Here is a 26,496-nt window from a genome sequence, read left to right on the forward strand (position 1 = left end):
GATAGTTCACACCTTTATTACTCTGGCTGGAAGGGTTCTTCCTCACTCCTCTCCCTGCCATCCTTCCTTCTTTCCTGGGACACAGTGCCTTCAAGCCAGGATGGATGGTCCATTTGTCACAGAGCAGAGGGGCACAGTGGCATCCCAACAGCATCTCGACACGCTGCACGCACCCTGTCCCCTCCATGTCTCTCCCCTCCCTCTGTGTGCATTTAGGTGAGGAAGAAGGTCTTTGGGTTAAAACCTGGCCCTGTGCCACCCTCAGCTCCCAGGCACAGCCCCATGCCCATGGAGCAACACCTCTGCTGCCCCCAAATCATCCAATTCCAGATTTCTCCCAGGGAAGGACATGCTGCCCAGGTTGTACCAGCCTCCCTTTCCAGGAGTGAGTCTGTTCCCAGTGGGATCCCAGCACACCCCAATCCAAGGACAGGTGTTTGCAGGGAAGAACCATTGCATTCCCAGGGACCTTCTCGAGTGAGCTTGACATTGCCGGATGCCAGGTCCCCAGGATGTTTGAGGGAGCCCAGTGCAAGGGAACAAGGAGCTGGGGTTGAGGGACTGGTGCCACCCTGACCCCTCCTGCCCCCAGTGTGCTGTCACAGCCTCTTGTCTTGCACCATGCTCCCTCCAGCCCAGTCGCCAGCAGCATCAGCAGAACTGCGGGAGAAGCAGAGCCCGGGGCAGGTGGTAAGCCCAGGGCAGGTGGTAAGCCCTCACCCAGCACCCAGAGCACCACTTCAGGGGGCTCTGCTACCCCTGCAGGCTAGGAAAAGGGTGGCTTGCCCAGAGCCTCTCCCCAGATGGGTACAGACCTTCCAGCGGTTCCCACACTCGTTGCACAGCACAAATGTTGTCATGGGCTCATCGGCACTGCGCGTCTGTACCTGGGGTGGAGCAGCACAGGCTCAGGGGAGACCCTTCTGGCGTCCCCAGCCAATGTTCCCCTGCAGACCAGGCCTGACCTGGTTGTACGTGCAGTTCTTCTTCTTGCATTTGCCACACTGGAAGAGGTCGGTGACAGTGCCACCCGTCTTGGCCATCTGGTGCTCCCGGATGGCCTCCTGGGTCATGGCATTCCGCAGCTTCTTCAGCTCGTCACTGGCCATCTCCTGCCACCAGCATTGGCCCAGATGGGTCAGTGTGGCCATGGCTCTGCTCACATCCGAGTACCACAGTCCACACCTTCCCCATTCTCTCCCAAAACAGGATTAATCCTGCTGTCTGTGCTTGCTGGAGGGCTCAGACCCATCCAGATGAAAAAATCACCCCATCTTCAAACTAAAACTGCTGCCTGCAGGGATCTGTCTCCCCACAGGGGAAACTGGGCTTCCAAGGAGCCTGATTTGTGGACCCTGGTTGAGGAGGACAAAAGGGGACACTCCAGCCTGATTCCTGCCAGTGTGACGTCCCTCAGCCAGATCTGTGACAGGCTGGGGATCTGCAGGGCTTTAAGGGAACCTAGCAGTGCTGCCAGCTTTCTCCTAATGCTCCCTGTGTCTCATTCAGCACTGGGGTGGGACAGGGAGGTGCTGGGCCAACCCCACTGTGGACAGCAGCAAGCCAAGACGCAGTGCTTGGGCACCACAGAAGCAGCATGGAAGAGACCCACGGGCAGCAGCCCCACGCAGCCCCTGCCCACCTCAGCAGTCATGCGGGCGATGAGGCTGGGCTCGATGGCCCCACACAGCACATTCCTCCGCAGACCAGGGTTCTTGGGGTCCTTCAGGTTGCTGATCCTGCTCCGCACCCGGTTGCGATACTTCATGTCTGTGCTCTTCAGCTCCTGGAAGATATGTGGGGTCTGTCAAGGAATCAAGACAGGGGGATGCCAGCTTGGGTGCTGCTGTCACCAGGGCCAATGGCCACGTGGAGGTGGCTGATCTCAGTGGGGCTTTCCTCCCTGTGGGAAGTGTCCCCATCCTTGGCTTTAAGAGGATGAAGCACAGCTTGAGATGTGGGCAGGAAAACGACTTTGCATTGCCTTGGAATGTCTAACATTCCAGGGGAGGCTATGGGGCTCAGGGACTGTCACCAAGCCCTGTGCTGGGACAAAAGTTCATGGTGCAGAGGACTCTGTCTACTCCCTCCTCTCAAAGAACATGGGTATGGACAGGTTGATGTAGCAGCTTTGGGCACAGAGTCTGGGAGGCACCAAAAAGGGCACCCAGGAGGTGAACCACCCTGGGGTTGGTCATGGTCTCAGGGGGCTGCCAGGAGAACCCCAAGCCTTGATTTGGGGGTGGGCAGAGGTGGCTCCATCCCTTTCAGCATGGCACAGCCTGGACATTGTGACAGACTGGTTCTGGCAGGAGACACAGGCACCTACAGCAGGCTCATGGAAAAAGCTTTGGCTGGGTTTGGATTTATTTCCCCAGGGATGAAGGCAGGTCCCTGACCAGAGGGGACTGGGGAGGACACGCAGACCCCTGCACGAAGGCAGGTGCTCAGGAGATGCTTTGCTCAGCATCAGCTTCAGCCTCAGCATCCTCTCACTGAGGTCTTGGCTCCCTCTGCAGGCAACGACCGCGGCAGAGTCTGTCACCCTCTGTCCTTGTCCCCGTCACCCTCTGTCCTGTCCCCAGCAGCAGTCTTGAGCCCACGCACGCTCCCCCAGCAGATGAAGCCTGGGGACCCCAGCCCCCCAAAGGATATGGTCTTCAATCTCCGATGCCATCTTCTCGCAGTTGACACTGAACTCCTTGTAGTCGTCTAAAGGGTAGAGAGTTAAGGGGTGACTTTTAGGTGTGAAACCAGCCACAGGTTTCACTGTACCTCCCCCAGAAAATCTCACCTCTCCCCCCGTACTTGCCCCAGACACTCCATCTCTAAAATACCTAGTTTTACCCATCTTGAACCTTACAAAGATGCATCCTCACATCCAACCCCCTTATGAGAGACCCTACCAACCTCCTTCTTTTTCCTTTTGGGGCTGAATGCTCCAGTTAGGACTGTCCCATAGGAGAAATAGCCCAGTCTGGGATCCAGCACCCTCAGAGCTGCTCACCATCCATACGCAGCGCAGCTGTCAGCATCTCAATGCACTTGTCCCTCACGGAGTCCCCTGTGAGGTAGCAGGGGGCCAGGAAGCAGGGGCTGGCAGAGAACGAGGGGCTGGTGGGGCTCTGCGGCACCTCGGGTTTGACCTTGCTGCTGTTGGCTCTGCAGGGGCACACGCAGGGACACGGGCAGGTGGGAGGGTCCTGGCACAGCCACAGGGACCTGCCGGGGTCCCTTGGAAGTGGAGTGGGTCTCTCCTACCTTTCCTCCTCTCTCCTACCTTTCCTCCTTGCTGTCGCTGGAGTTTCTCTGGGAGCTCGTGGGAGCTGGAGAGAGGCTGGTGCCCACAGAGGCTCTCCTGGGAGTGGCACGAAACAGGACAGTGGGGATGGCACCAGAGACAGGGCAGGCAGGACAGGGGGCAGGGACTGGTGGCAGGACCTCAGGCATCAGCACATGGATGAGAGTCCTCGCTCAGAAGCCAACAGGAATCTCTCCAGGGGAGATTAGGGCTCCCAGCCACTTCTCACCCCCTCCATGGTCAGGGTATCCCCAAGGGGGACCCTAAAAGCATCCCCAGGCTGCCCAGGGACACCCCCTCCTTACCTCTCCCCTGACAGTCTCTTCTGTGAGGAGGAAGAGGAGGAGATGGTTGCGGACCTGGAGTCAGCAGAGGCTCTCCTGGCAGGACAAGCCCCGTGTCAGAGGGCAGTGACTGGGACAAGTGGTGGGTCCACACCCCCAACCACAACCCAGTGAGGGGCGAGGGTCTGGCCTCTCCCATTTCCCCCAGCCCAGCACCCACCTCTCTTTCTTGCCGTCCAGAGGTGTTTTCTTGGAGGACACAGTGGGGCTCCTGCCATCACTGGACTCTCTTCTCCACGGAGGCCCAAAGGAAGGGAGAGAAGCTCTCAGCAAACCCAGCATACTCTGGCAACCTGCGAGCTGGATCCTGTCCATCTGCATCCCCCCATCCCTGAGCCCCACCCCAGGCTGCCAGCAGAGCCTGCCCTGGGCTGGCAGTGCCTGGCAGAGCCTGGCGTGAGGGTCAGGGCGTCCTTCAGCAGGTACCTCTCTGGGCTGGAACTGGCACAGTGGCCCTGGGTGGTGGTGGCAGGAGAGTCACACTTGCTGGGCTTCCTAGGGATATAGAGAGAGCAGGGGTCAGATGAGCACTGTCCAAAATGACCTCATCTAAGGAATAGTTCATTTTAGAGAAGGGAAAATAAAAAATGGCCACTTTTCCCTCCTCCAAAAACTGCCCTGGTGCTGTCTCAGAGGCAGTTTGGGATCCAGAGGTGCTGCCAGCATCCATGGGTAGGCAGAGATGGATCAACTCTTAAAGACCAAGCAGAGGGTGGTCTCATATTGGCCCAAGTGTCCCCTAACAGCAGGCAGGAGCCCTCACCTCTCCTTGTTCTTCTCCCTGTGCTTCTCAGCTGTATTCTTGCTGTGCTTCACCCCATCACCGGGGCAGCTGGAAACATCCAGCCCCTTCTTCTTCTCCTTGTCTCCATCTGCGTCCTTCTCCTTCTTCCTATCTGCATCCTTCTCTTTTTTTGTGGTGGTGGACTCTGGGGGAAGGATTTGGATGCCACAGTCACATCCCAAACCAGCACAGGGCACCTGTGGAGTCGCATCCTGGGGTGGGGAATGATTGTGGAGATGCTCAGGCCTTGGTGGGGCACACATTGATTTACACCACTCTATCCCAGAATGAAAACAAGCCCTTGGAAAATCTGGGTTACAGGTTACAGGAGCTTGCACGTCCTAGCTCTGGACTGATTCCACTCCGTCCCCCCAGAAAGCATTGGGACTTGAGGTGCCGGGATGGCCCAGGGAGGACTGAGGCTTTGGGGGGCTCTCGTCTCCCTCCAGCATCACTCACCCAGAAGCCGCTTCCAGTTTTTGATGAGGATTTTGGCTGAGGCCACCACCTCTTCATCTGAGCAGTGCTTCCTCACTGAGTTCACAGCCACTCCAATCCGTGTGGTCTGGGGACACACCAGGGACACATCCTTACGGATGTCCTGGCTGGCACAGGACATAGGACAAGCTACCCCATGGGGTGTCCCCCCACCCAAACCCCCTCACCTGGAGCAGCTGGATGGTCATGGTGTAGCTGGTAAGGGATTTGAGCAGATCCAGGGCCCCTTCCTACAGCAGGGAGAAGCCACAAGGAGCCCTTGAGGAGGCACCAGGCAGCACCAGGAAGGGCATGACAGGAGCACCCAAAGCAGCCCTGGGCTGCTCCCTGGGACTGCCTGACCCTCTCACACCGATAGAGAAGTCCCACGCCCAAATCCTGCTGGACCATCCCAGCACCAGGTCACATCTCCAGCTGGATAGCATGAGCTTTTCTTAAAACTTGGGAAAACCCCCATCTGCAAGAAAAATCTGGGCTGGTGGGAGTTAGGGACAGCTGGGGGATTTCCCAGTGTCCCCCACCCAGGGGTGTGAAGGTCCGTGGGACACAAGCCCCAGGATTTCACCCTGATACCTTGCAGTGGCAGCTGGGATAAAGATAGTCCAGCACAGAGCCTTCCTCCTCCTCACCCTTGGTATTTTTAGAGCCCCAGCAGCAACACCAGCTCCCGGGTATCCCCCCCCCGGGGACACTGTTCCATGGACTCCCACCATGAGGGGCTGGATCAGACACCCCTGGTTTGATGGTGCAGGGACATTCCTGTGCTGTAGGTGAACCCTGGCTCTGTCCCGTCCCAAAGTGCAGCAAGAGAGGCGTGGAACACCTCTGTCCCATGACCCCTGGGTAATTCCAGGCAGCAAGCAGAGCCATGGGATCTAGTTTGATACCAAGCATTGGCATCCCAAAAAGCCACCAGACCCACGGAGACGGCAGTGCTCCCCCTCCAGCCACGAACCTGCACCTTGTCAGGGCAAAGGCCAGTGGAAACAGTCAAATATTAACTCTGAGAGCTGGGCTTGGCACATGTAACTGGCTCACCAGGATCCCCAGAGGGATCCTCACTTGGCACAAGGGCGGCAGGGCTGGGTCCCGGCTTCCCCAGAACACAGCCACCAAAAGCACCCAGGAAACAGTGACTGACCCCTTCCCCTCCTTTTGCACACTTGTGCAACAGGCAGGGCTGTGCCTGAGGGTGCACTGAGGGTGTTGTCCCCCAGCCCAGAGCTTTTCCTTGCCTGTACACGAGCCTCTAGCCCTGGCACTGCTGGTGCACAGGCTGGGGGCCAAGCACCTGTCGCCCACAGTCCGGCACTGCCAAGCAGCGTCAGCAGCCGTCACCCGTGGGACAAACACCCCCTTACCCCCAAATCCCAGGGTCTGGGAGCAATGGGCTACAGGAGAGCCCCAAATTAGAGGCAAAATTAAATCCCCTGGGTGCTGACTATGATGTCCTGAGGCTGGGCTTGGGTGACACAGGCAGCACCCCTTAAATCCACTCAGCACCTCCAGGGGCAACATGAGGGGTGTGAAAAGCAAACCCACACCCCCCCCCCCCCCCCCCCCGCTTCCCAAGCCATACAGGATTCAAACATGCATGTAAACAAGCACGTGTGTCAATATGCACACCTGCAAATACGTACGTGTTCAAATATGCACACATGCCCCGAGGAGCTCAGCCACCTTACCGTGCTCTTCCTGGCCACCATCTTATCCAATTTCTTGGCAATCCGGACCAGCTCCTCAGCGGGCCCCATGGCGGGGGCTGCAGCGGAGCAGGACGCTGGCTGCGGACACAGCTGGGCACAGCTGGGCACAGCTGGGCACTGTGGGCATGGGGGTCCTGGGCAGCCGGGTGGGAGGGAGCAGAGAGGAGGGGAAAAGGGGGAAAGGGACGGGAGGGGAAGGGAAGGGAGAGAAAGCAGAAAGGAGGTGGGGCTGTCCCGGCCAGTTATAAACTCCTGCCAGGAAAGCAAAATAGCACGGGGGAGGGCTAAATATAGCCGAGAAGCAGGGCTGCAGGAGCGGGGCAGGCGCGCTCGGGGCTGTGGCCATGGGGTGCCGAGGCACGGGGACCGGGCTCTGCCATCGGGCTGGCTTAGGCAGGCAATCCTCGGGGGCCTGCAAGCTCTGTTTTTCCCAAAGTTGATCCAGCAGCAAGATCCCGGGGGGAATAATCTTAATTCTCCACGCATTCTAACATTCCAATATACGTGGAATTCCAGTATACAGGAATAGATCTTATACTGGAGTACTCCACATGTTGGAGGGAATAGCCCATCCCTGGAAATGTCCAGGGTCAGGATGGACAGGCTTGGAGCAACCTGGTCTAGTGGAAGTTGTCCCCCCTACGTCAGGGGATGGACGGAAGGATCTTTAAGGCCCCTTCCAACATTCCGTGATTGTGCGGTGACAAGTGACACGCTGCAGGCTTTGGAGCGCAGCAGAGACGGTGTGCCAGCAGAGCCAGCAGAGCCAGCTGATGCTGCGCCAGCCTGGGAGCCCCTCAGGCCTGGCTGGACGGGCAGCAATACGGGGCACAGGCCATTGGGATATGGAGGTGACAACAGCCTTGACATCCTTGCTTGTCCCTGCATGATGAGCATCCTGCTCTGGCTCCATGTCCCAGCCCAGCCCTACATGGCTGCCCCCAAGGGTGATCACAGATACCAGGGACTGGGAGCCTTGGGGACACATCAGCAGCATCACCATGCTGGGGATGGCCAGGGCAGGGGTTGTACCCCCCCAACACACTCCCAGGTGCTTAAAAAATGATGGTTTATTAGAAATCAGACAGAAAACATTAAAAAAAAAAAAAAAAGACTTTTTTGAGATGAAGCATTTGACACAGAAATGAGAAGGGTAAAGTGAGGGGGTATGGAGGCAGGTGGCTCCCAAGGGACACTGCCACAGGGGTATGCTGGTCCTAGAAAAAGCTGCAAAACCCCCTCTGAGAGCCCCCCCAGGGAAGGGGCAGTGATCCAGCACCCACCCCACATAAGGGACATGGGGCAGGGGCTCTGTGGTACCACCTGAAACATTCCCCACCCTCCAAATCAAGGAATGGCATTTCACTACCAGTTTTGGAGAAGCTTTGGAGCATCCCTGAACTCCACCAGTCCATGACGCTCCCAGAACCTGGGGTGGGGGATGGACACAGAAAAAACCCCTCTCCTATTTCTTGCCCATCCCAAAGGCTTCACAGTTGGGCTACAGAAGGAGGCTGGTGGTCCACAGCTTCCCCCAGGATGACGAGGAGGCTGCATGACTATCTGGCAGAGGGTGGGGGATACCAAATACAGCTTCCCCATCCCAAATTCCTTTCAGAGAAGGAAGAAGAAAACCCAAGGGATGGGCAGAGCCCAGGGGAAGGACAGAAGAGCAGCGGGAGCAGGGGCTGGGGAAGAAACCTCAGCCCACCAGTGCAGCAAGCATGTCTGTTCTCTGCTCCTCAGCTCCCCACTGCTGCCATCCATGGACGGGCTCCCCAATGCAGGGGATCTCTGGGCCCCCTTGGAGGGCAGTGGTTTCATGCCAGGATCCTGGGCACATGTGCCCTCTAGCCATGGCTCTACCAAGCCCCCAGCAGGGAGCTAGCTCCACTCCCAGTCAATGGGACAGTGACAAAAGGGCCACCCACACACAGTCAGTCTTGCAAGAGGTGGACGAAGCTGGCAGGGAAGACTCCGGTGCGGGAGCCATCGCCCTCGATGAAGCCGACCTGGGGGTGCAGAAAGAGGGTTTAAGGGAGTGCAAGTCTTATCTGGAGATACCAGAACTTCTTCCCTGCTCAATTCCAACAGGGATTTAGAGAGGCAAAGCTGTGGTGACACATCAGTGGAGCCCTCCCAGCCCTCCTCCATGCATACATGGGGCAGAAGTCCCCCATCTGTGCCCCCCCCAGAAAAACCCAGCCTCCTTCAGAAGAGAACTGGAGGGGGGAAAGGACCAGGATTTGGATCCCAGCACCTGTGCGTGCCATGGTGACTCACCCACATCTGCTCGTCCTCCTCCCGTGTCACCACGATGACCTCCCCCTTGGAGAAGGTCAGCTCTCGTGCCTTGTCTCCCTTGCAGTCAGCCACTGCTTTTACCCGCTTCTGCCTCCCCTTGGCCTGAAATGGGATGAAAAGGGGGTGACAGACCCCCACCCCGAGGCCATCCAAAAGATGGCAACAGGGATACAACCTGTTACAAGTGATGATACAATCATCACTTCATCTGCCACCCCAGGATAAGAGGAGCTGGGATGCTTGGGGATGCAGAGGAGTATTTGCACATACCGGAGCAAATCTTCTGGGCATGGGCACAGGGGGCACCTTGCTGAGAGCAGGGTCCTCGGGGCCACCAGGGCTCTGGGGGGACCCAGCCGACCCCATTTTGCCCACCGTGCCACCAATGCGCCGGTACGAGCGGGTGCTCTCTGAGCTGTGGGTGACAGTGGGAACAGTGTCACCCCCTCCTCTGCTGTTGCCTTCCCCCACCCTGTTCTCCATCCTGCGAGGTCTCAGGGAGGTCAGGGCTTCCCCCATGGGACCTGGATCTCACCCACAGCCCCCTGATGGTGTTAAAAAGGGTCCCCAGCTCCCTCAAATGAACCCATCCCACCACATTTTCCCAAAGGAGAAAAAAAATACATATGATAACTGGCAGAGGATCTTGGTGTCCTCCCAAATAATCTGCATCATTGTCTCCAAGGACAACCCAGCATCCCCACAGCTGCCCTTGTCTCCTCCTGCATCCCAGGGTCACCATCAGTTTCTTTGGAGACCCCAGAGGGTGGGCACCCCTTTGTTTCACAGCAATTCTCCAAGCCCATGGGGGTGGCAGATGTTGAAGCTCACCCACCAGCACCGTGCAATGATGCCCCAACACCACATGCAACTCCAGTCTGGAGCAGGGTCCCTACCCAAACTTGACAGGGGGGATGTCAGGGACTGTGCTGCCTGGCAGGGGCTGCGTGGCTGGGGGACTCAGCTCTGGCCCCCGCCGACTGCTGCTGGTGTCCGTCTCGGAGCGGGTTTCCCAGTACGCTGCCCGCTGGCTCTCGGTGGGGCTGCGGCTGCTGGGGGTGCCATCCAGGGCACCCGTGCTGCTGGCACAAGGCAGGCTGCGCGGTGCCACTGCCTCAGCTGGCCCAGAGAAGTGGGGCTCCGATGCCTGCCGGGGCAGCTCAGGGCGCTCTGGGGGAACACACGCAGTGGGGACAATAAACTTGGTCTCTGTGGGAGGCACAGAGCCACCACGATGACCCCCACTCCGACTCACCGCTGGGGCTGTGGCCGGGTTTGGGGCGAGAGCTGCCCCGTGTAGGGTTTTTGAGGGGCAGCGGTGGGGGGATCTCCTCGCTGTGAGCCCGGCGGGGTGCAGCGCGCGAGGGCACCAGGATGCTCTCGTAGGTCTTGTTGGTGATGTCCATGCCCATGCAGCTCCAGCGGGTCTGGGGGCAGGCAGGCAGCGGGCTGGCGGCCAGTGGTGATGTGCCCTTGAAGGAGCGCTGGAGCGGGCTCACCTGGGGGTACACACACAGCTCCAGGGAGGTCCCACTGCCACCAGTCCCCCAAAAGGGTCTGCACTCCCCCAGCTCCCTCACCGGGGATGTGGAGGCCCCACCATCCCACAGTACCTTCTCATCCAGCTCATCCTCACTGTCATATGGGAACTCTGATGGGGGCTCCCAGTCATAGTCCACATGGATTTGCAGGGAGAGCTTCCCTGCCTGCGCCTGCTCCAGCTGCCAGAGGGATGGGGCAGGTCAGGGGGATCTCAGGATGGGGCAGCCCACAGGGGTCTTGGCACTGGAGGGACACGTTCCAGAAGCCGCCCCACCTTTGTGCCAGCCCTCCTCAAGGTCCCCTCTCCCCACTCTGAGCTTCTCCCCCATTCCTCCATCCCACCTACCAGCTCCTCACACTCAGTGTACTTCAGCCTCCTCGCCACATCCAGAGCTGTCTCACCTGCCGTGTTCACTGCCCGAGGGACAAAAGGGGGACAAATCCAAGTTGCAGCCTTATCACTCCCACCAAAGAACCCCAAAACCCCCAACCCAAGCTCATACCTGTGGTGAAGGTGGCTTTCCCTTTCAGGAGCAGCTTGAGGCAGTTGGGCTGGTTATAGAGGGCACCATAGTGCAAGGCCGTGTTCCCATCCTGCGTCACCCGGTCCAGTGTTCCCCTGTGCAGGGCCAACAGCAGCAAAGTCAAGGCTTTGACACAAGCATCCTGTACATTCCTCCCATGAGGGAGAGGGGCAGGGAACACTGGGAGCCCTTGGGGACACACCCATTCTGGATGATGAAGTCCACCAAGGGAAGGGATGATCTGTCGGCATGGCGTACTGCCAAGTGCAGCGGCAGCTCGCCTGCATCCTGCCAAGAGATGGGAGGGAGAGATGACCCTGAGAATGCTCATCTTGCCTCAGGACAAAGGGAAAAGAATGCTCATTTTGCCCCCTGAATGAAGGGAAAAGGAGTGCTGGACCCATGTATGCTCATCTCCCAGTATATGGAAGGGAGAGGAGAGCTGGCCTCAACAATGCTTCATCTCCTACATGTAGGAGAGAAGAAAGCTGGACCTGAGGATGCTCATCTTCCAACCAGCACATCCCTTCCCAAAGCCCAAGACAACCCAGAGCACAGCCACCCAGAGAGGGAAAATCCATTCCCTGTCAGGTGCAGGCCTCACCTGACCCTCAGGGCTGGCCAGGGGCTTGGTCAGGTCATGCCCCTCGGCAAAGGCCTTGAGCAGGGCCAGCAGGTCACGGGCTTGAATGGCTTCCCAGAGGCCATGGGGGTTGTCCTGGCTGCCCTTGAGCACGTAGCGTCGCTCCATGTACTTGGCCATGATGTATTCCTTGCGTGCAGCCCTGCCAGAAGTGGGGCTTGGATGGGCATGGAGACAGGGTGTGGAGCCCTGTGCTCCTGCCTCCTCCTGAAGCCTCAGGATCAAGGGTAAGCCTCCAAAGAGGTGCAGATCCCCACCACAATCCAGCAATGGCACCAGGATGCCTCATCCCAGGGCTGTCTTAGATGGGCAGTGGCAGCATGGGGACAAGAACAGGGCACACACCATGCACTCCTTTTCCTTCTCCTCCTCTTCTTCCCAGCACACCCAAGTCCCTGACTCACATATCACTGCTGGCTGAAGGCTTGGGACAGTCCTGTGTGGGTAGTGCGGCCTCCATGATCTCATTGAAACGAGTGTTCCCAATGCTAACAGCCAGCTAGGGAGAGAGGAGAACAGAGGGACATGAGCCCTCCTGGCCACACTCACCCTGTCCCAGCCAGATCCCACCCCAGAAGGGAGGAATCCACTGGATGCACCCAGGGCTTTCCCAGAGCAGCATCTTTGCCAGGATGATGCTCTCTTATGGCAGTGGAAATCTGTTTTAGGAGGAAGAAAATCCTGAGGAGCTACCAGCAGCCCCCTGCTTAGCAAACAGCTTTGCAGAGCCCCCCTTGCCCACACCACTGCACTGGGGAAACTGAGGCAAGTTTGCAAGCCCTGGAGCAAACTGGGGACAGATGGGATGGAGAAGGAATGAAGCCAGCCTCACAGGAGGTTTAGGAGACACAGAGGGTGGTTCCCAGGGGCCAGGAGATCTCTGGGCTCAGAGAGCAGCTTACCAGCAGCTCGGAGGTGCTGAGAACATCCAGAGTGAGGGACTGGATGCGGGAATAATGCACACCCAGCTCCCGATGGATACCAGAGCACTCAATGCATGTCAGGATGCCAAGGTTGGTAGAGAGCCATGTGGGATCTGCAGCGGGAGCGGTGCGGGGCTCAGCACCACACCCAGCCCCCAAAGATGCTGTCATCCCATGACAACTGACTCACAGCCGGGGGGAGACACCCCAGGCCCTGACGTACCTGGGGCACCGCAGTCACAGCACTGCTTGTTTCCTGGCATGTTCTTCACCTCACTGATAACCAGCCTGGTGAGCTCCTGCATGCCGCCGTCCACGCCAGTGCCTGCTGCCACCCCGCCACTGCCCCCATCCCCCTTGAAGGCATTGCTCAGGGCTTCATCCTTGCTGTTCTGCAGCACTGAGACCCACCTGAGCAGGAGGGAAGAGGAAGAGGAGGATGGAGAAGGCAGAGCAGGACCTGGCATGTCAAGGAGAAGGGATGGGCCGCGGCACTTACACAACACACTCTTGCTCATCCTCTGCTTGGAAGTGATATGTCCTGTTGTCTGCAGGGATGGGGAGAGAGGAGAGAAAGTGAAAGGAGAGAAGCTGTGTCTGCCACATCCCTTGGATTGTTTAAGCTTGGACAGGGCTTGGAGCAATCTGGTCTAGTGGAAGATATCCCTGCCCATGGTGCAGGGGTGGAACAAGGCAGTCTTTAAGGCTGCTTCCAACCTAAACCGTTCTAGGATTCTATGGTCTAGGGATGCCCAGGACAGCAGGAATCAGCTGAAATCTCTTCAAAGGAGCTGCTTAATTACAAATTAAATCACTGCACATCACTCTCCCATCACCTGAGCCATGTCACAACCTCTTTTTGTCTCAGCTTTCTAGCACTCATTGAAGAGATTGGCCCTTCATCTGTAAAGACAGCCAGAAAGACACCGAGAGCCAGATCAAAAGCATTTAAAGAGGGTGCCACTGTGTTTCAGAGGGAAAACCCACTCCAAAAAGGGAGAGGTCCCACCATAGCCTCTGCCTCCAGGTCAAACATGTCACACCCCAGCCACAGCACCTCATCCCAGTACTCACGTGTCACCAGGTCAAAGCATTTTTTCTCCTCAGCATGGGGCCGCACCTGGCAGGTGAGGAGGTTCAGCTTCACAGGGGGACGGTTTATCTGCAGGGTGAGAGGACCGAGGTGGGTTAAAGGACCAGGAAGGGATGGGATGGCAATCACCATCTCCAGTGGCAACTGTGGTGGCACAACCACCACCAGCGATGGTTTCTCTCGGGATAACCATGCAAACCAGACCCATTTTAGAAGAACAGGAACCCTTTGGTCCCTCCTGCCGTTTCCAGCCTCCAGCGCCAGGTGGCAGCGCTTCCCTCCCAGCCAGCCCCGGCCCCTCCGGGCTTGTCCGGACCCTCAGCCAGCCCTGGTCAGACCCGTCCATCTGCTGCCCCAGCCGAGACCACCCTCCTCTCCCAGGGACCCCTGTCAGACACGGGACACCACCTTTGGACCCTATCAGACATAGGGCACCACCTCTGGAACCCTGTCAGACACGGGACACCACCTTTGGACCCCATCAGACACGGGACACCACCTCTGGACCCCTATGGGGCACGACCTTTGGACCCTGTCAGACACTGGGGACTTTCTTTAAACCGTCCAGTCTCATCCTGCATTGATTTTTAATCCAGGCAGATTTGTGACCAGTGTGGGCAACACTAAACCTGAAATCCAATGGACACCAAGCCCCTAAGGGTGCAGAAAAAAGGGTCAGGGCTGCAGCCCCCACGCTCCCCACCGTGCTGTGGGAGATGGTCAGGCAGCCGTACTTCACACCACACTTCCTCTTCTGCCACACTTTGCGGATCCTGAGAAGGAGGAAGAGGAGGAGTGAGGATTGCACAGCTGCAATCACCCACATCCACATCCCAGAGCAGCCACAGCAGAGGCCTGATGGGAGTTCTGGACATGGGGTTATGCTTTCTCTAGCTCATAGAGCACTACATGTCCTGTGAGCTGGATTTCAGCTCTGGGGCCTCCCATGAGCACTGACAACATCAGGATGAAGCCAAGAGCTCTCTGGGATAACACTCATCCTCACCCATCACTCTTCTTGTACAGGAATCCTGACTTCTCTGTCCCGTACTGCTTATTGCCTTGGTGCTGGTGAATGCTGTAACCACTGCCAGAGTTCTTCCTGTTCAAGTTTTCCTGAAAAAAGACAATTAAAAAGCAAAGTGAGAGGCACAGAGGCGGCTGCTGCCCCAAGTGACCTTGTCCTTACTGGGATGAAGTGTGTCCAGAAGATGCCAGACAGCCCCGTGCCCTCCCAGCATCCAAATGCCTCCAGGTCCCTGGAGAGGTCAACCCAGCACCCTCCCTGCCCACCCTGGGCTCTCACCTCCTTGCTCTCCAGCTGCAGGGTGCTGCGGAGGGAATCGCGCGTCTGCGTCAGCTGCTTCACCTCCTCCTCCTGTGCCTGGTGCAGCTGCAAAGGGAGCAGCTGCCCTCGTGGCTGCGCTGGGCACAGGGCTCCAGGGGCTGGCACGGGCACGGGGGCAGCCTGGGGACACGCCTGAGGGGCACTGGTGGCACTCTGAAGGCCTTACCGCGTGCAGGGACACAGCGAGCTTCTCAATGAAGGGGTAGAGATTCTGGGCAGCCTTCCAGCCGTCTTGGAAGAAACTGGGTGTTTGTTGAGGGTGATTAAGATGCAGATGGGGAAGATGGAGGATAAATGAGGGTTTTTAGAGAAAATGTGGCAAGAGATCATGGCGATACCCTCCCTGGAAAGCTGTACTTGCTTTGTGGCTCCCTGGCTGCGGGGATCTGGAGAGAGCCCAGCAAAGGCCAAGCCTAGCCCAGGGGGTTTGGATACCCTAAATATTTGGGGTGTTTGGCATGCAGTATTGGCCTCTTGTTCAATCCCAGCTCAACTCACTGGGGAGCAGTGCTGCCAAAAGTCACATTCTGGGAGTACCCTGGGTCACAGTCCCAGTCAAAGACATGCTTTTAACCACAGTGACTGTCTCAACCTGCCTCAGTTTCCCCACTTGAGAGCTGGAGGAGATGATGACTCCCACACACTACTATTCCAGCCTCACAGAGCAACGGGAAAGGCCAGGGGATGTTGATCCTCACTCCAAACACCCTCGTTACAAGCCCCATGGCTAATGCCAGAGCTGCTCAGCTGAGCTCATCCCTGGAAATCTATCCAGAAACCAAATAATCAGACATATCTCAGGCCAATGCCCCTCCCACTGCCCCATGGATACGTGTACAGCTCCTCAAGACAACAAAGGACATTTCAACTCCCCAGAGAAAACTGAAAAGTGATGGGCTCTGCCTAGTATCTCCACCAACAGCTTTATGGCTCTGGGATGAGAGTAGAAGACCCCAGACCCTCATGGGACCACCCAAGGGTGACAATCAGCCCCAGGGATGAACCGTCTTGACCCAGGTGGCACCTACTTGTGCTGAGCGTGGAAAAACTTGATGAGGCTCTGAAGGAAATCTGGTCCCTGCTTCATCTGAGACTCTCTGGCTTTTAGCAGGTACTGCAGGGGGAGAAGACACCTGGTTAGGTGACAGAGACAAGGACCAGCTGAAAATATCCCAGAGGAAAGAGCAAGAGCCTGCCTAGCCCTTGATTCCCTTCCCAGCACAGAGGAAACCACTGGCTGGGTTTCAAGCAGTCAAGTCATGATGTTGGATTTGAAGGCAGCTCGCTAGGGACCACCCTCAAAAAACCTGGCTCTGGAAGTCCTCCAAGACATGGAAAGTTCAAGGACTGAGGCAGGCCTCCAGGCTTTCCAGCCAAGAATGCTTCTCCCACTGCTCATTACTTCTGGAGTTAATAAATAACCAAAACTCAAGGCAGCTTGTGAAGGAAAGAAAAAAACACAACAAAAAAGGCCGAATGTTTTTTGAGATATGGCCCTTTTACTTCCAAAAAATCAGATTCCAAGAAGTGAGCACCTGCAGCACACCAGCGCTGGAGGTCTGCTGAGATGCCCCGTGGGATGGGGAATTTCTGCTTTATGCATCAAACCCATCCATCAGCTGCAGGCAGGGAAGGAAACAGAGAGACTTGCTCACCCTAAGTAAAATAAGGAGGGGAAGAGATTTTCCCCCTGCAAGCTCCTTTCCAGCTGCTGGAATGGTTTTGTGTGGGGAGCGATGGGAGGGGGAGGGAGCCCTGGGGGCCTTCCAAGGTGAGGCAGAGCTCCTGGAATGGAGGCTCACCATCCCCAGGCACTGCAGACACCCTGAGGGCTCACTGGTCTAGGGACATTGTTAAAGTGCTCCATGACAGCTGGAGATGCCAAGTCAATGGGAGGGAGCATGTCCCACCTAGGAAAGGCCACATGTGCCCAGCTCCCGTGGGATGTTCCTGCCCTGCCACTCACATCCCACAGTGACAGTGGCAGCAGAGCCACTGGGACCCATGAACAAAGGGATGCTCCCAGGGGCACAGGGGGATGGGGATGGACAAGGTGGGGCCGCTTTGGCGTCGCACACCGGGACAGGCTCTGATGTCCCTGCACAGCTTCTAGCAGAGCGGTCCCCTGTGCCCCCCAGGACCCTGTTCCTGGGGGGGAAAAGTCCTCAGTCCCCTCGGCACAGCCCCCACCTCACACATGTGGAGCTGCAAGAGCCGCCGCTCCTTCTGCACGTCCTCGGCCGTCTCCGCTGCCGCTGGCTCGGCCTGGATGACCCCAGCCAAGCGCGCTCGCTCCTTCTCCTTCTCCATCTTTCCCCTGTGGAATGGGATGGAGGTGGGCTGGGGACATCCCTGCTCTGAGAGGTGTCCCATGCAGGGACTACAGGGGATGGGATCAGGAGAAACATCTCCAGGCCCTCTCCAGCCCCTCTCCCTTTCCCCTCTGGGAAAAGCTGGAGCAGAACCCTCCCCTGGACAAACTGGCACCATCAGTGCCTGGCTCCAGCCAGGGACGGAACACCTTTGTGCAGAGCGGGATTAGGTAGATTTTGCCAGAGGCAGCATGTTACTTACACTTTGGTCTCATAATCCTTCCAGGCCTTTTCAATCTGCTTCTTGGAATCCTGTTGCAAAGGAAAAAGGGGGTGGCAGCTGTCAGGGAAAGCAAAAGAGCCGGTGCCACTAAAGGGGCCAAGAGCTTTGCTCTGCACTGCTGCACCCCTCGAGGGTGATGGGTGTCCCTACCAGGTCTTCATCCCTCATTTCTGTCACTCCCAACCCTCACTGCTTCCTTCCAGGCCCTGGTGCTAGCTCCTTCCTTCTCCTGGCCACAGGCAGAGCTGAATCCATACCAGAGGTCTCGCTGCAGAAAGAGTGACCCTGGGGACAGGACTTACCAGGCGGCCATCCTTCAGCTGCCCCTTCAACAGGCTGTCCAGGGGGAAGGACACAATGTTATTCAGGTTCTGCACCTGCAGAAGGCAGAGACAGGGTCACCCCATGGTGAGGGAAGTCAGGGAGCTGGAGCCCCAGGTCCTCCTCAGCACCAGGGATCCCCCCAACTCCATCACTGCCCAGGAAGGGTTAAAGAGGCTGGAAGGGCGGCTGAATCCAGGATCCTGGCAGAGAGCACGCTGGGGCTTGTTGGAACTGGCTGCAAGATGTCTGACGAATGTGGCCCTTCCCACAAACCACACCAGTGCACAGCTGCCAAAAACAAAGCTGTGTTCCCCCACTGACACCTCATCCCTGTCCCCGTCCCTGTCCCCAGCATCCAGCAACACGACCAGCCCCTCCATGGTCCTGTGATACAAAGAGCTCACGCATGTCAAAGGGGCTTCCCAAAATGTCTCCCTTTGCTGGGATCTGGGGATAGCAATGCAGCCAGCACAATCCCTACCAGTGCTGTGCAGGGGTCTGTGGTGGGGACATGGGAGCCAGCTGCTGTCCTGGCATCCCTCCATGCAGCCCACAGAGCAGCACCCCATTTCAGAGCTGTGAGAGCAGCTCCAGCACCCACATGGGACTTCCCCAGTGCACCCAGATTTCTTCTAAAGGGCTTTGGTCCTCTGCAGCACTGGGGGAGAAACCCAGCCACAGAGCACAGGACCACCCCCAAACCAGGGGTAATGGGGGAGCTCCAGGGAGACTCTAGTAAGGGAAACAGCTTTTTGGATCTGGTTTTGGCACATAACTTACTCATCAGCATGTGGGGCGGGAGGTGGGGACCCTCAGAACTGATCCAACTCCTCCATCAGAACAGTTCTGCAGAGCCCGACTGGAGCACAGGAGTCCAGCAGGCTATGACAGCCAGGATGGGGAAGGGGAGGAGCAGGGAGGCCCAGACTGGGGTAACTGGGAGAGGAACACGCCAAAAATCTGAAATTCTTGCTGGGGGAAGGGCAGCAGAAATCAATTTCCTCCTTAAGCAGAGCCAGGGGCCAAAAACACCCTTTGGAGAGGGGGATTTGAAAGTGAACAGAGAGAGGGCCACATGGCACCCCCCAGGGGTTTGCTGCTGGGCATGCATGAACCCAGCTCCATTCAGGACCTGAGTTTTCCATCGGAGCCATTCCTGGCTCGGCTCACAGCCGCCTCTGCCTGCTCCCCATGGCCCCACTGTGCAGCCCAGCGTGGCTTTGATTTACTCTTGGCAAGCGAGATCAGAGATGCAATTGATGTGAGTAGAAAACAGAAAGCAAGAAAAAAGGGAAAAATGAAAATAGCAGCCCCAGCTTCCCATCAGATCCCAGTGTCAATGGCCCCAGGGAGCTGGGAGTGAGCTATAAATGCAGTGACGGGGGTATCAGATGGTCTGAGAGCACTGGGAAGGTGTCCCTGAGCCCGGGGTAGGAGGTGGGGATCGCTGCACGCGGTGGAGGGCAGCTAAACTGGAAGGAGAGGAGCTGCACTGGTTGGTGGGGGATTCCAAGTGGATTTAGGACAGCTTACCAGGTTCTTGAAGAGTGCAGTGACCTCGCGGGTGAAGACGGCCAGGTTTAGGAAGCCAGTAGAGAGCTCGTGGTTGTTCTGGGAGAGGTGGTTGTTGCCAAAGTTCTCCAGGGCCTCGCTGTACTGTTCCTCATTCTCCACATGGGCTGTGTGGAGAGACACCAAAGAGGGACGTGGGGTGACCCTGCAGCACCCGACACATCACGGTCACACCATCTCTCCTTCCCTTTGTAACAGAGCTGGCCTGATCCTAATGCAGGACAGCAGCAGTGCCCCAAAACAACCTCCCTAAGGTTCTCAATTTTCCTTTTTATATATATATTTCAGACAGGTTTTGGCATCTAAGCACATTATCAGGTCACATCATGAGGTTCCACCAGCAGCTAGCATCCACCTCCCTATGTACTTTTCTGGGTTTGCTACCCACCTCTGTAGCAAAGCTGGACTAATCCTGCTGCACAACAGCACCAGAATATCCAAAACAAACTTCCTAAGGCTCTCCATTTCCCTCTTTATATAATTTTAAGACAATTTTTGGCACCTTAGCATGTTTCCAGACTGGCAGACTGGTAGCACCCAAGCAGCAAATACCCCCAGGCTCACCAGCACCCATAGCTCCCCACTGCTGCTGGAGGATGAGACTATCACACACCCCCAGCCTCATGCTCTGGGAATGCCCATCATCTTCCAAAGCCCAACTCACTGAGCCCGGAGATGTGAATGGCTTTCACATATTTCCTGATCCTCTGGAGCACAGCTTGGTCCCCATCCAGGCTCTGCAACAGCAAAGAGAGAAAACAAATGGAGCTCATTAGCCAGGCATGGCTGCCACTCCCCCAGCCCAGCTGGCCCTTGGAAAAGCTGCAACTCTACTGTGCAGATGTGTGGAGTGGGATCCAAGCTCCCAGGGCTGGGAAAGGAGCTGGAGGCATCCTGGGGATGCTGGAACCACAGGGTCCAGCCGGTCCCCTGCCAGGGCTGTGGTCCCAATAGCTTTGCTGCCAGGCAGGGCTTTGGCTGGCCCCAGATAGGAGGGTTTGAGCAAGAGAGTAGGAGGAGGTAAGAGGCTCTTTGGATCCAGCAGCTTCTATTAAGCATGGAAAATGCCTTGCTGGCTCTTACAGGGACTGTTTCAACCAAGGAGGCAAAGCATCATATAGCACATAAGCCCATCCCCATGGCTCAGAACCAGAAGAGATATGAGGGTGCTCAGCTCCCCACAGAGCCACAGGATCCACACAGGACCCACGTCCTGCTGATGGGGACCTAAATCACATAAACCCTTGTGCTGGTTGTGTGCTAAACCACAACAATCCCACAACGAGCAATGTGGCTTTCCAAACCCCCCCAGCTCATGCATGGTCTTGCCCCACGGTCTCCAGCACCACAAGTCTCCCTGCAGCCCCGTTGACCAGATCCTGCTCTGGTTTGGAGCTCTCCCCATCCCCTCATCTCCTCCTACCTGTATAGCCCTGATTTGCCCTCTGAGAACCACAACAAATTCAATCCCATCCAAGCACTATGACAAACTCACCCCACTCAGCCCAAGAGCAAGGGGCTGTGGTGTGGCCAGCATGAGCATCCGAGCACACACTGGCCCCAGCATCAGGAAAGGGTTAAAGGCAGCTTGGCTGCAGGTACCAGAGCCATGATAACAGGCTGGAAATATTTAGAGGGCGTGAACAGCAGAAAGGGCAGGGATGAAACCTCAGAGGAATTACAATAAAGAGGCTCTCTCTCTGCTTGAGCTCTGTTGAAGATTTTCGGGCTGATGTCAAGGCTGATTTCCTGACAGGAGGGTCAGCCTAGCTTCAGCACTGTTCTCTTTGTCAGATGGGATGCTGCCAGGATGAACTGGCTCAGAGCAGACTGGGGCTGAGGTGGGAGCCAAACCCCCTGCTCAGGGGTCTTGCAATCCATCTACAGTGGGGAGAATGTTGGGGTGCACCAAAGTCCCTCATGGCCCTTCTCTGTGCCACATCCAGGTGCACCAAACTCTCCAGAGCAGAGATATTCCCTGCCTCTGGCGGAACCCAGGGCTGGATGCCTAGATGCTCCAGGCTTGCAAACCTGGCAGTCTTAGGGAGGGGAAACTGAGGTAACATGAGACGCTTCGGAAGCATCAATGGGCAAGTATGGAAAGATGCTCCTTCAAGTGTCCAGGACAGAGCAGCTCATCTTGGTGCCAGTTCATAGCTGCAGGATGCTGGTGCAGGGCTGGTGCAGAGCAGGGATGATCCAGGGAACGACACAAGAGCTGTCAGGAAGGGGTCCATGAGCCTACCAGTGGGCACAGGGCAAGCAGAGACAAGTATTTGGGTAGTAAACACAGAGGGAATCACTGTACAGTGCTGCTGGCACCTGTGGGCAGCACTGGCATCCCCAATGTACCAGGCTGGCTGCTGGGAACACGGTCCTTGGCTGCTCAGGAGTGGAGAGGCAGAGATGTCTGGAGCCCCCGATTGCACCCATCATCCCTCAGGCCCAGCTCAAGGGCTTCTGGTCAGGGGGCAGCTGAGGACATTGGCACAACAGGGACGTCAGCAGGAGGAATTCCCCATGGGATGGAGGAAGGGATGAAGGATGAGGAAGGGACACCTGCACCACAGCTAGCTGGGCTCGCAGCCTGGAGACCTCAGGCAGGATGCTCAATGAAGGCCATTCTTCTGCCTCCCCCTCTGCTGCCAGCTCGTGCTACCCGGCGAAGGAGCTGCCATGGGTGCCAGAGCCCGGGTGCCAAGATGCCAGGCCAGGAGCAGTATGTGGCACTGCCCTGGGGGATAGGGTGAGCTGAGAGCTCGTCTGCCAGCAGCCTCTGCCATGTCACCCTGCCCTAGCCCAGAAGTGCCCAGTCCCCTCTGACATACACATAGCATCCAGCACCAACCACCAAGGGCTGGATTCAGCCTTCCAAGCCCACTCCAGAGACCTAAGGTTCCTGTCTCTGCAGCAGCCCCAAGGGCCCTGAAGTCACACAAACCCTGGGGAGGGGAGAGCCCTCTTTAATCTCAGGAGGTAAATTGAGGCACAAAGTAGCTCCAGACAACATCAGGATGTCTCTTTAACGTTGAGCAGCAATCTCCAGTCCTCTCCCTGCTTGCTCCTGCCCCCGATTTGAGACCTGCTCCTATCTTGGGTGCATGTGGCCATGCTCTGTCCCAGGGTCCTGGTGGGATATAGCCATCCTTCCCACCCAGCAGTCACTGGAGTTAGACCAGCATCCTTCGCTCCTTCCTGCTCACCAAGCCACCAGCCAGTATTTGGGGTGGTGACAGGAAAGACTATGGCTCGGTTTGGTCACAGAGTGTCTCTCCCCTCCCCCAGTGATCCCCAAAACTGCCACTGATTATCCCCCTTGCCTCATGCCATGTTGGGGCTCCAAAGATAGTGTGGAGCTGGTTTGCTCAGATTTCCCTCCTCCCCTCGTGCTGGGAGCAGGGGGATGCCAAAGGTCCAGCAGCAGTTTGGCCTCCTCCCCAGAGGCATGGAGGGCTCAGCCCTGTGCCCTCCATGGCACAGCTATCTCTCATGCTTGCTGGAACTTTACTAAGCCAATGCCAGAGACCGCCTCATTCCCGAGAGATGCATCTCTCCCCATCCCTGCATCCCTTGACCACTGCTTCTCAAAGCAGCCAAACAAAATTCCTGCTGTTCCCTCCTGGCTAGAGCTGCCTCCCCTTCCCCAGTGGGAAGAGGACCCATGACAGTGACCAGCATGTGCTATGGGGACCAGGGTGCTACATGGTGTGTTCCCAGATTGCCAGGCCTGGGACACCCATCCCACTGCCCCCAGGTATTCAGCAGCCCTGGCACCGGGGGCCCCCCACTCCCTGCCAGCCCTGGCTCTCCTTCAAAGTCATTCCTTAGCTAAGAGGAGTTGGCAAAAGCCACAGAACCAGCTGGAAACTGCCTTTATTCCAGGCGGGAGAAGGAGGATGAAGGCACCCCATCACCTCCACCCTTCCCAAAAAGGCTACCAATGATTTTGAGAGAGGTTGAAAACACTCCCCTGGCTTTGATCAAGAAGGAGACCCTCCAGTGACACTACATCCCATCGGGGCTGGCTCCAGCACAGGAGCTCAATAGTGGATAGAAATGTAGGGCTGATTCTCTGGGGGCATGTCCTGGTCCCCGGGCCAGGAGGGGTGTGCTGGTCCTGGTGGGAAAGAAGGATGCCCTGGCCCCGGGGAGGGATGCCTTGGTCCGCGGGAGGGGCAGGTGGGGATGCCCTGGCCCTAGAAATAAGGAAATAGGCCGCGCTGGCTTCGGGGTGGTGGGGGATATGTCCTGGCCCCGGGGGGGGCACTTGGAGCTTTGGAGCTTTAAAGATGCCTTTGCTCATTTCTACAGGCTTAGCCCCCCACAAAAGTACGCTAGGGCTGCTCGGAAGATGCAAACGGCCCCCCCATCCGAGGATCCCAAACCGCCCGTTTAGGACGACCGGCGTAATCTCGGGGTGAAAAGGTGGGTCCTAAAAACAGAAGCCCGAGGGAGGCGCAAGCATCAGGGGACTAGCACCTCTTGGTGCGGAGGTGTTCCCAGGCGAGATGCGCAGTCTGACCCCCCGACCACACCCCTCGGCCTCGCTCACCTCCTCCAGAGCCCCCACGGCCCCCCGGCTCTTCTGCATCTTGGAGGCAAAGGCGGCGGCCGGGGAGCTGAGGTCCTCGCTGGCAACGGCCAAGAAGTCGGCCACGCTGAGCTGCTCGGGCATGGTGCGGGGGGCACCGGGGGCACCGGGCGGCGGCGGGGGGAGCGGCAGCCCCGCACCGCCCCGGCAGCCCCGCACGGAGCCCCGCACCGCGCCGGGAGCGCTCCGCCCGCCCGCCGCCCGCTCCCGCCCTCCGCCGTCACGCGGCGGCCCCGCCCGCCCGCGGTTGGAGGCGAAGAGCCCCGGGAAGGGCTCCCATGGCCTCCATTCCGGGACGGAGCGGTGCGGGGTTCCCCGTGCTGGGGCGGGACGAAGAGAAAACCCCGCGGTGTGGGTGGATGCGCACCCCCAGCCTTGCCTTGGCACCCACCTTTCCCAGGCGCCCAGCACCTCCCTAACCCCATACCCCCATTCCCCAGGCAGCAGCACCCCCTAACGCCAACACCCAGATCTCCCTCGGCAGACAGAGGGTTAAAAGGCTGCAGCCCAGGCAGGACTGGAGCAGGAGGGATTTGGGATAAGAGTCTCTCAGCAGACGGGCAGCCCCCGGTGCCCCCGCTGCCCCAGGGGTGCCTCCGGTCCCTTGGCTGGTGTGGCCCTGCCACCTCCTGGCTGGCCTGGGGACTGCGGGGACAAATGGCCCAGGGAAATCCCCTTAGGTGCCGTAGGACACTCATCCCCGCGGGGCATGTGCACTCTGCCCCTCGCAGCGCTCGCCTGGCCCAGGGCTCTCCTCCTCCTCCACACCACTAGACTGTGCAACGCCAAGACGTGCCACGATCCCAGGTACGACACATCACCAGGTACCTTCAGACATCCCTGAGTACCACCGGGTCTCATTTGGTACCAATGAACATCAGGTACCCCCAGCCATCACTGGGTACCACTGATCACTTTGCCACCAGCACTGATGGCATCCCCAGGTCACATGTGACACTCGGGGAAGGACCTTACATGGACACAGCTCCCTCTTGCTCTGCAGACCCCAAATCAGGGTGCACAAGCCCATCCAGCCCCAAGATGCATAGGGAGCTGACCCCCAGCCCTGGTGGGGCTTTTCCCACATTCCTGGTTGGAGGGGCTCTAGCTCAGGCAAAAGCTCATCCCAGCCAGATTTCGGCTGCAAATCACCAATCTGAGCAGGTCAGACACATTCTCCTCACTCCAGTCAAAGCTTCATCTCAAACCCCTTCTCCACATGTGCCTACAGAGGAGGCTGGCCAGTTAAAAAGCCCCAAACCAGGCCATTGAAACAGAAGCAAAACCAGCTCAGCTCCTCTCTCCACCCAAACCATTCCAACATTTTGCTGCTTAGAGGAAAACAGCCCTTTATAAATACAAAATTTTAGTTTATTTCAACCCCTCCTAGGCAGAAAACATCAAGTGCCACAAGTTTTTCCAGACCAAAACATATTCTCACCCACACCATCTCTTGAGCCAACCTACAGGAGCACCAACAACCCAAGGAAGGACAACTTAAATACACCCACTGACAAATCCAACCCCTCCCAGCCCCACACCAAAGGGGGAACCCGGATAAATACAGTGCAATAATTACAGATATTTAGCAAAGAATGGCACAATTAAAAGCCCTATCCTACCCCATGTCCCAGGGCTTGTCCCAAGCTGTTTCCCAGGCCCCTCTCTGGAGGTCATTGCCTTCCCCAGGCATACCTCTTCCCAATACATTCCAGTTTTGATACTGCCAGCACCAGCAACCCCAAGAGGCTGGAGGGAGCTGGTGTGGACTGGGGCAGAGGGGCTGCAGCCCCTCAGGGAATATGGCTCCAAATCCTGGCCAGAGATTTGCTGGAGCCATGTGAGCTTCATCCTTCCCTCACCCAAAGGTGACTTCAGCTTTGCTGCCTCAATGGTTTTTTAAGGATATTCCAGCCGCAGTGGGGAAAATGCCACAGGTAATGAATGACATGTTGCGACCATGAAGAACCAGTTTGACTGAGGAGCAAGTGGAGTGACCCCAAACCATGACACAGCCCATTCTGGGCAGAAGTTTCTCTGCCACCCAAGGGTGCTGCTAACCCATGTGGGGCACCCAAAGGCACTCTCAGTCTACCAGCATCCCCAGGGTGGGGACGGGGTTACGGTGGAAAGCGTCAGTGCCCCAAGGATATATTGGGGGTGCTGGAATGGGTCCTGGATGGATCACAAGGCACTCTCAGAGCACAGTGGGATGACAACCAACCCAGGAGAGTGCAGAGAAGCCACACTGGGTAAGCAACACAAGGCCCCCTCTCCCCCCCATCCTCAGAAAACCCAGTGCTCCCCAGCATGCCCCAATCTCTCCAGTCACCCCACAGAGACCCCACATGCTCAGGTCACAAGTGGCCAGAGGGAACAAAGGCAATGGGGACTGGGGGGACAC

At 57.5% G+C, this 26,496-nt stretch overlaps 2 protein-coding genes across 7 annotated transcripts; both read right to left on the reverse strand.

Annotated features, from left to right (window-relative positions):
* TCEA3 (transcription elongation factor A3) lies at positions 1-6,850 on the reverse strand. Of its 4 annotated transcripts, none has more exons than XM_041463197.1 (14): positions 6,613-6,850; positions 5,095-5,157; positions 4,889-5,018; positions 4,409-4,574; positions 4,072-4,140; positions 3,806-3,889; positions 3,607-3,681; positions 3,281-3,358; positions 3,008-3,162; positions 2,656-2,712; positions 1,643-1,797; positions 966-1,112; positions 816-887; positions 1-660 (listed from the first exon to the last, which is right to left on the reverse strand). In XM_041463197.1, the coding sequence occupies exons 1-14, from the start codon at positions 6,679-6,681 to the stop codon at positions 652-654; spliced, it is 1,329 nt and encodes a 442-aa protein (XP_041319131.1). In that variant the 5' UTR covers positions 6,682-6,850; the 3' UTR covers positions 1-651. The 4 variants fall into 4 exon arrangements, with proteins under 4 accessions (XP_041319131.1, XP_041319133.1, XP_041319132.1 ...); XM_041463199.1 differs by having other exon boundaries at positions 4,889-4,994; positions 6,613-6,849; XM_041463198.1 differs by having other exon boundaries at positions 3,806-3,874; positions 6,613-6,849.
* An 863-nt stretch (positions 6,851-7,713) lies between these two features.
* On the reverse strand, positions 7,714-24,215 carry ASAP3 (ArfGAP with SH3 domain, ankyrin repeat and PH domain 3). Of its 3 annotated transcripts, none has more exons than XM_041463235.1 (26): positions 24,054-24,215; positions 20,166-20,238; positions 19,463-19,608; positions 17,908-17,982; positions 17,585-17,634; positions 17,201-17,327; positions 16,039-16,124; positions 15,177-15,252; positions 14,969-15,046; positions 14,669-14,778; positions 14,366-14,435; positions 13,644-13,731; positions 13,069-13,117; positions 12,793-12,980; positions 12,549-12,682; positions 12,051-12,145; positions 11,608-11,788; positions 11,206-11,291; positions 10,983-11,098; positions 10,826-10,893; positions 10,551-10,658; positions 10,193-10,436; positions 9,834-10,107; positions 9,208-9,352; positions 8,917-9,039; positions 7,714-8,645 (listed from the first exon to the last, which is right to left on the reverse strand). In XM_041463235.1, exons 1-26 carry the CDS (start codon positions 24,174-24,176, stop codon positions 8,571-8,573), a joined length of 2,988 nt encoding a protein of 995 aa, XP_041319169.1. In that variant the 5' UTR covers positions 24,177-24,215; the 3' UTR covers positions 7,714-8,570. The 3 variants fall into 3 exon arrangements, with proteins under 3 accessions (XP_041319169.1, XP_041319168.1, XP_041319170.1); XM_041463234.1 differs by having other exon boundaries at positions 14,969-15,055; XM_041463236.1 differs by lacking the exons at positions 20,166-20,238; positions 24,054-24,215 and adding an exon at positions 20,066-20,161 and having other exon boundaries at positions 14,969-15,055.
* Positions 24,216-26,496: the final 2,281 nt, after the last annotated feature.

Source organism: Pyrgilauda ruficollis, unplaced genomic scaffold (assembly GCF_017590135.1).
Source record: "Pyrgilauda ruficollis isolate IOZ18807 unplaced genomic scaffold, ASM1759013v1 scaffold162, whole genome shotgun sequence".
Lineage (NCBI taxonomy): Eukaryota > Metazoa > Chordata > Aves > Passeriformes > Passeridae > Pyrgilauda > Pyrgilauda ruficollis.

Coding starts and splice junctions, on each gene's coding strand:
- TCEA3 (XM_041463197.1), bottom strand. CDS start 6,681: ATGGGGCCCGCTGAGGAGCTGGTCCGGATTGCCAAGAAATTGGATAAG. Junction 1,113..1,642: donor TCGCCCGCATGACTGCTGAG/GTGGGCAGGGGC, acceptor TGCTGGTGGCAG/GAGATGGCCAGTGACGAGCT. Junction 888..965: donor AGAACTGCACGTACAACCAG/GTCAGGCCTGGT, acceptor GCTCCACCCCAG/GTACAGACGCGCAGTGCCGA.
- ASAP3 (XM_041463234.1), bottom strand. CDS start 24,176: ATGCCCGAGCAGCTCAGCGTGGCCGACTTCTTGGCCGTTGCCAGCGAG. Junction 14,779..14,968: donor TGCAGCTGGAGAGCAAGGAG/GTGAGAGCCCAG, acceptor GTCTTTTTTCAG/GAAAACTTGAACAGGAAGAA. Junction 12,146..12,548: donor TCAGCACCTCCGAGCTGCTG/GTAAGCTGCTCT, acceptor CTCTCTCCCTAG/CTGGCTGTTAGCATTGGGAA.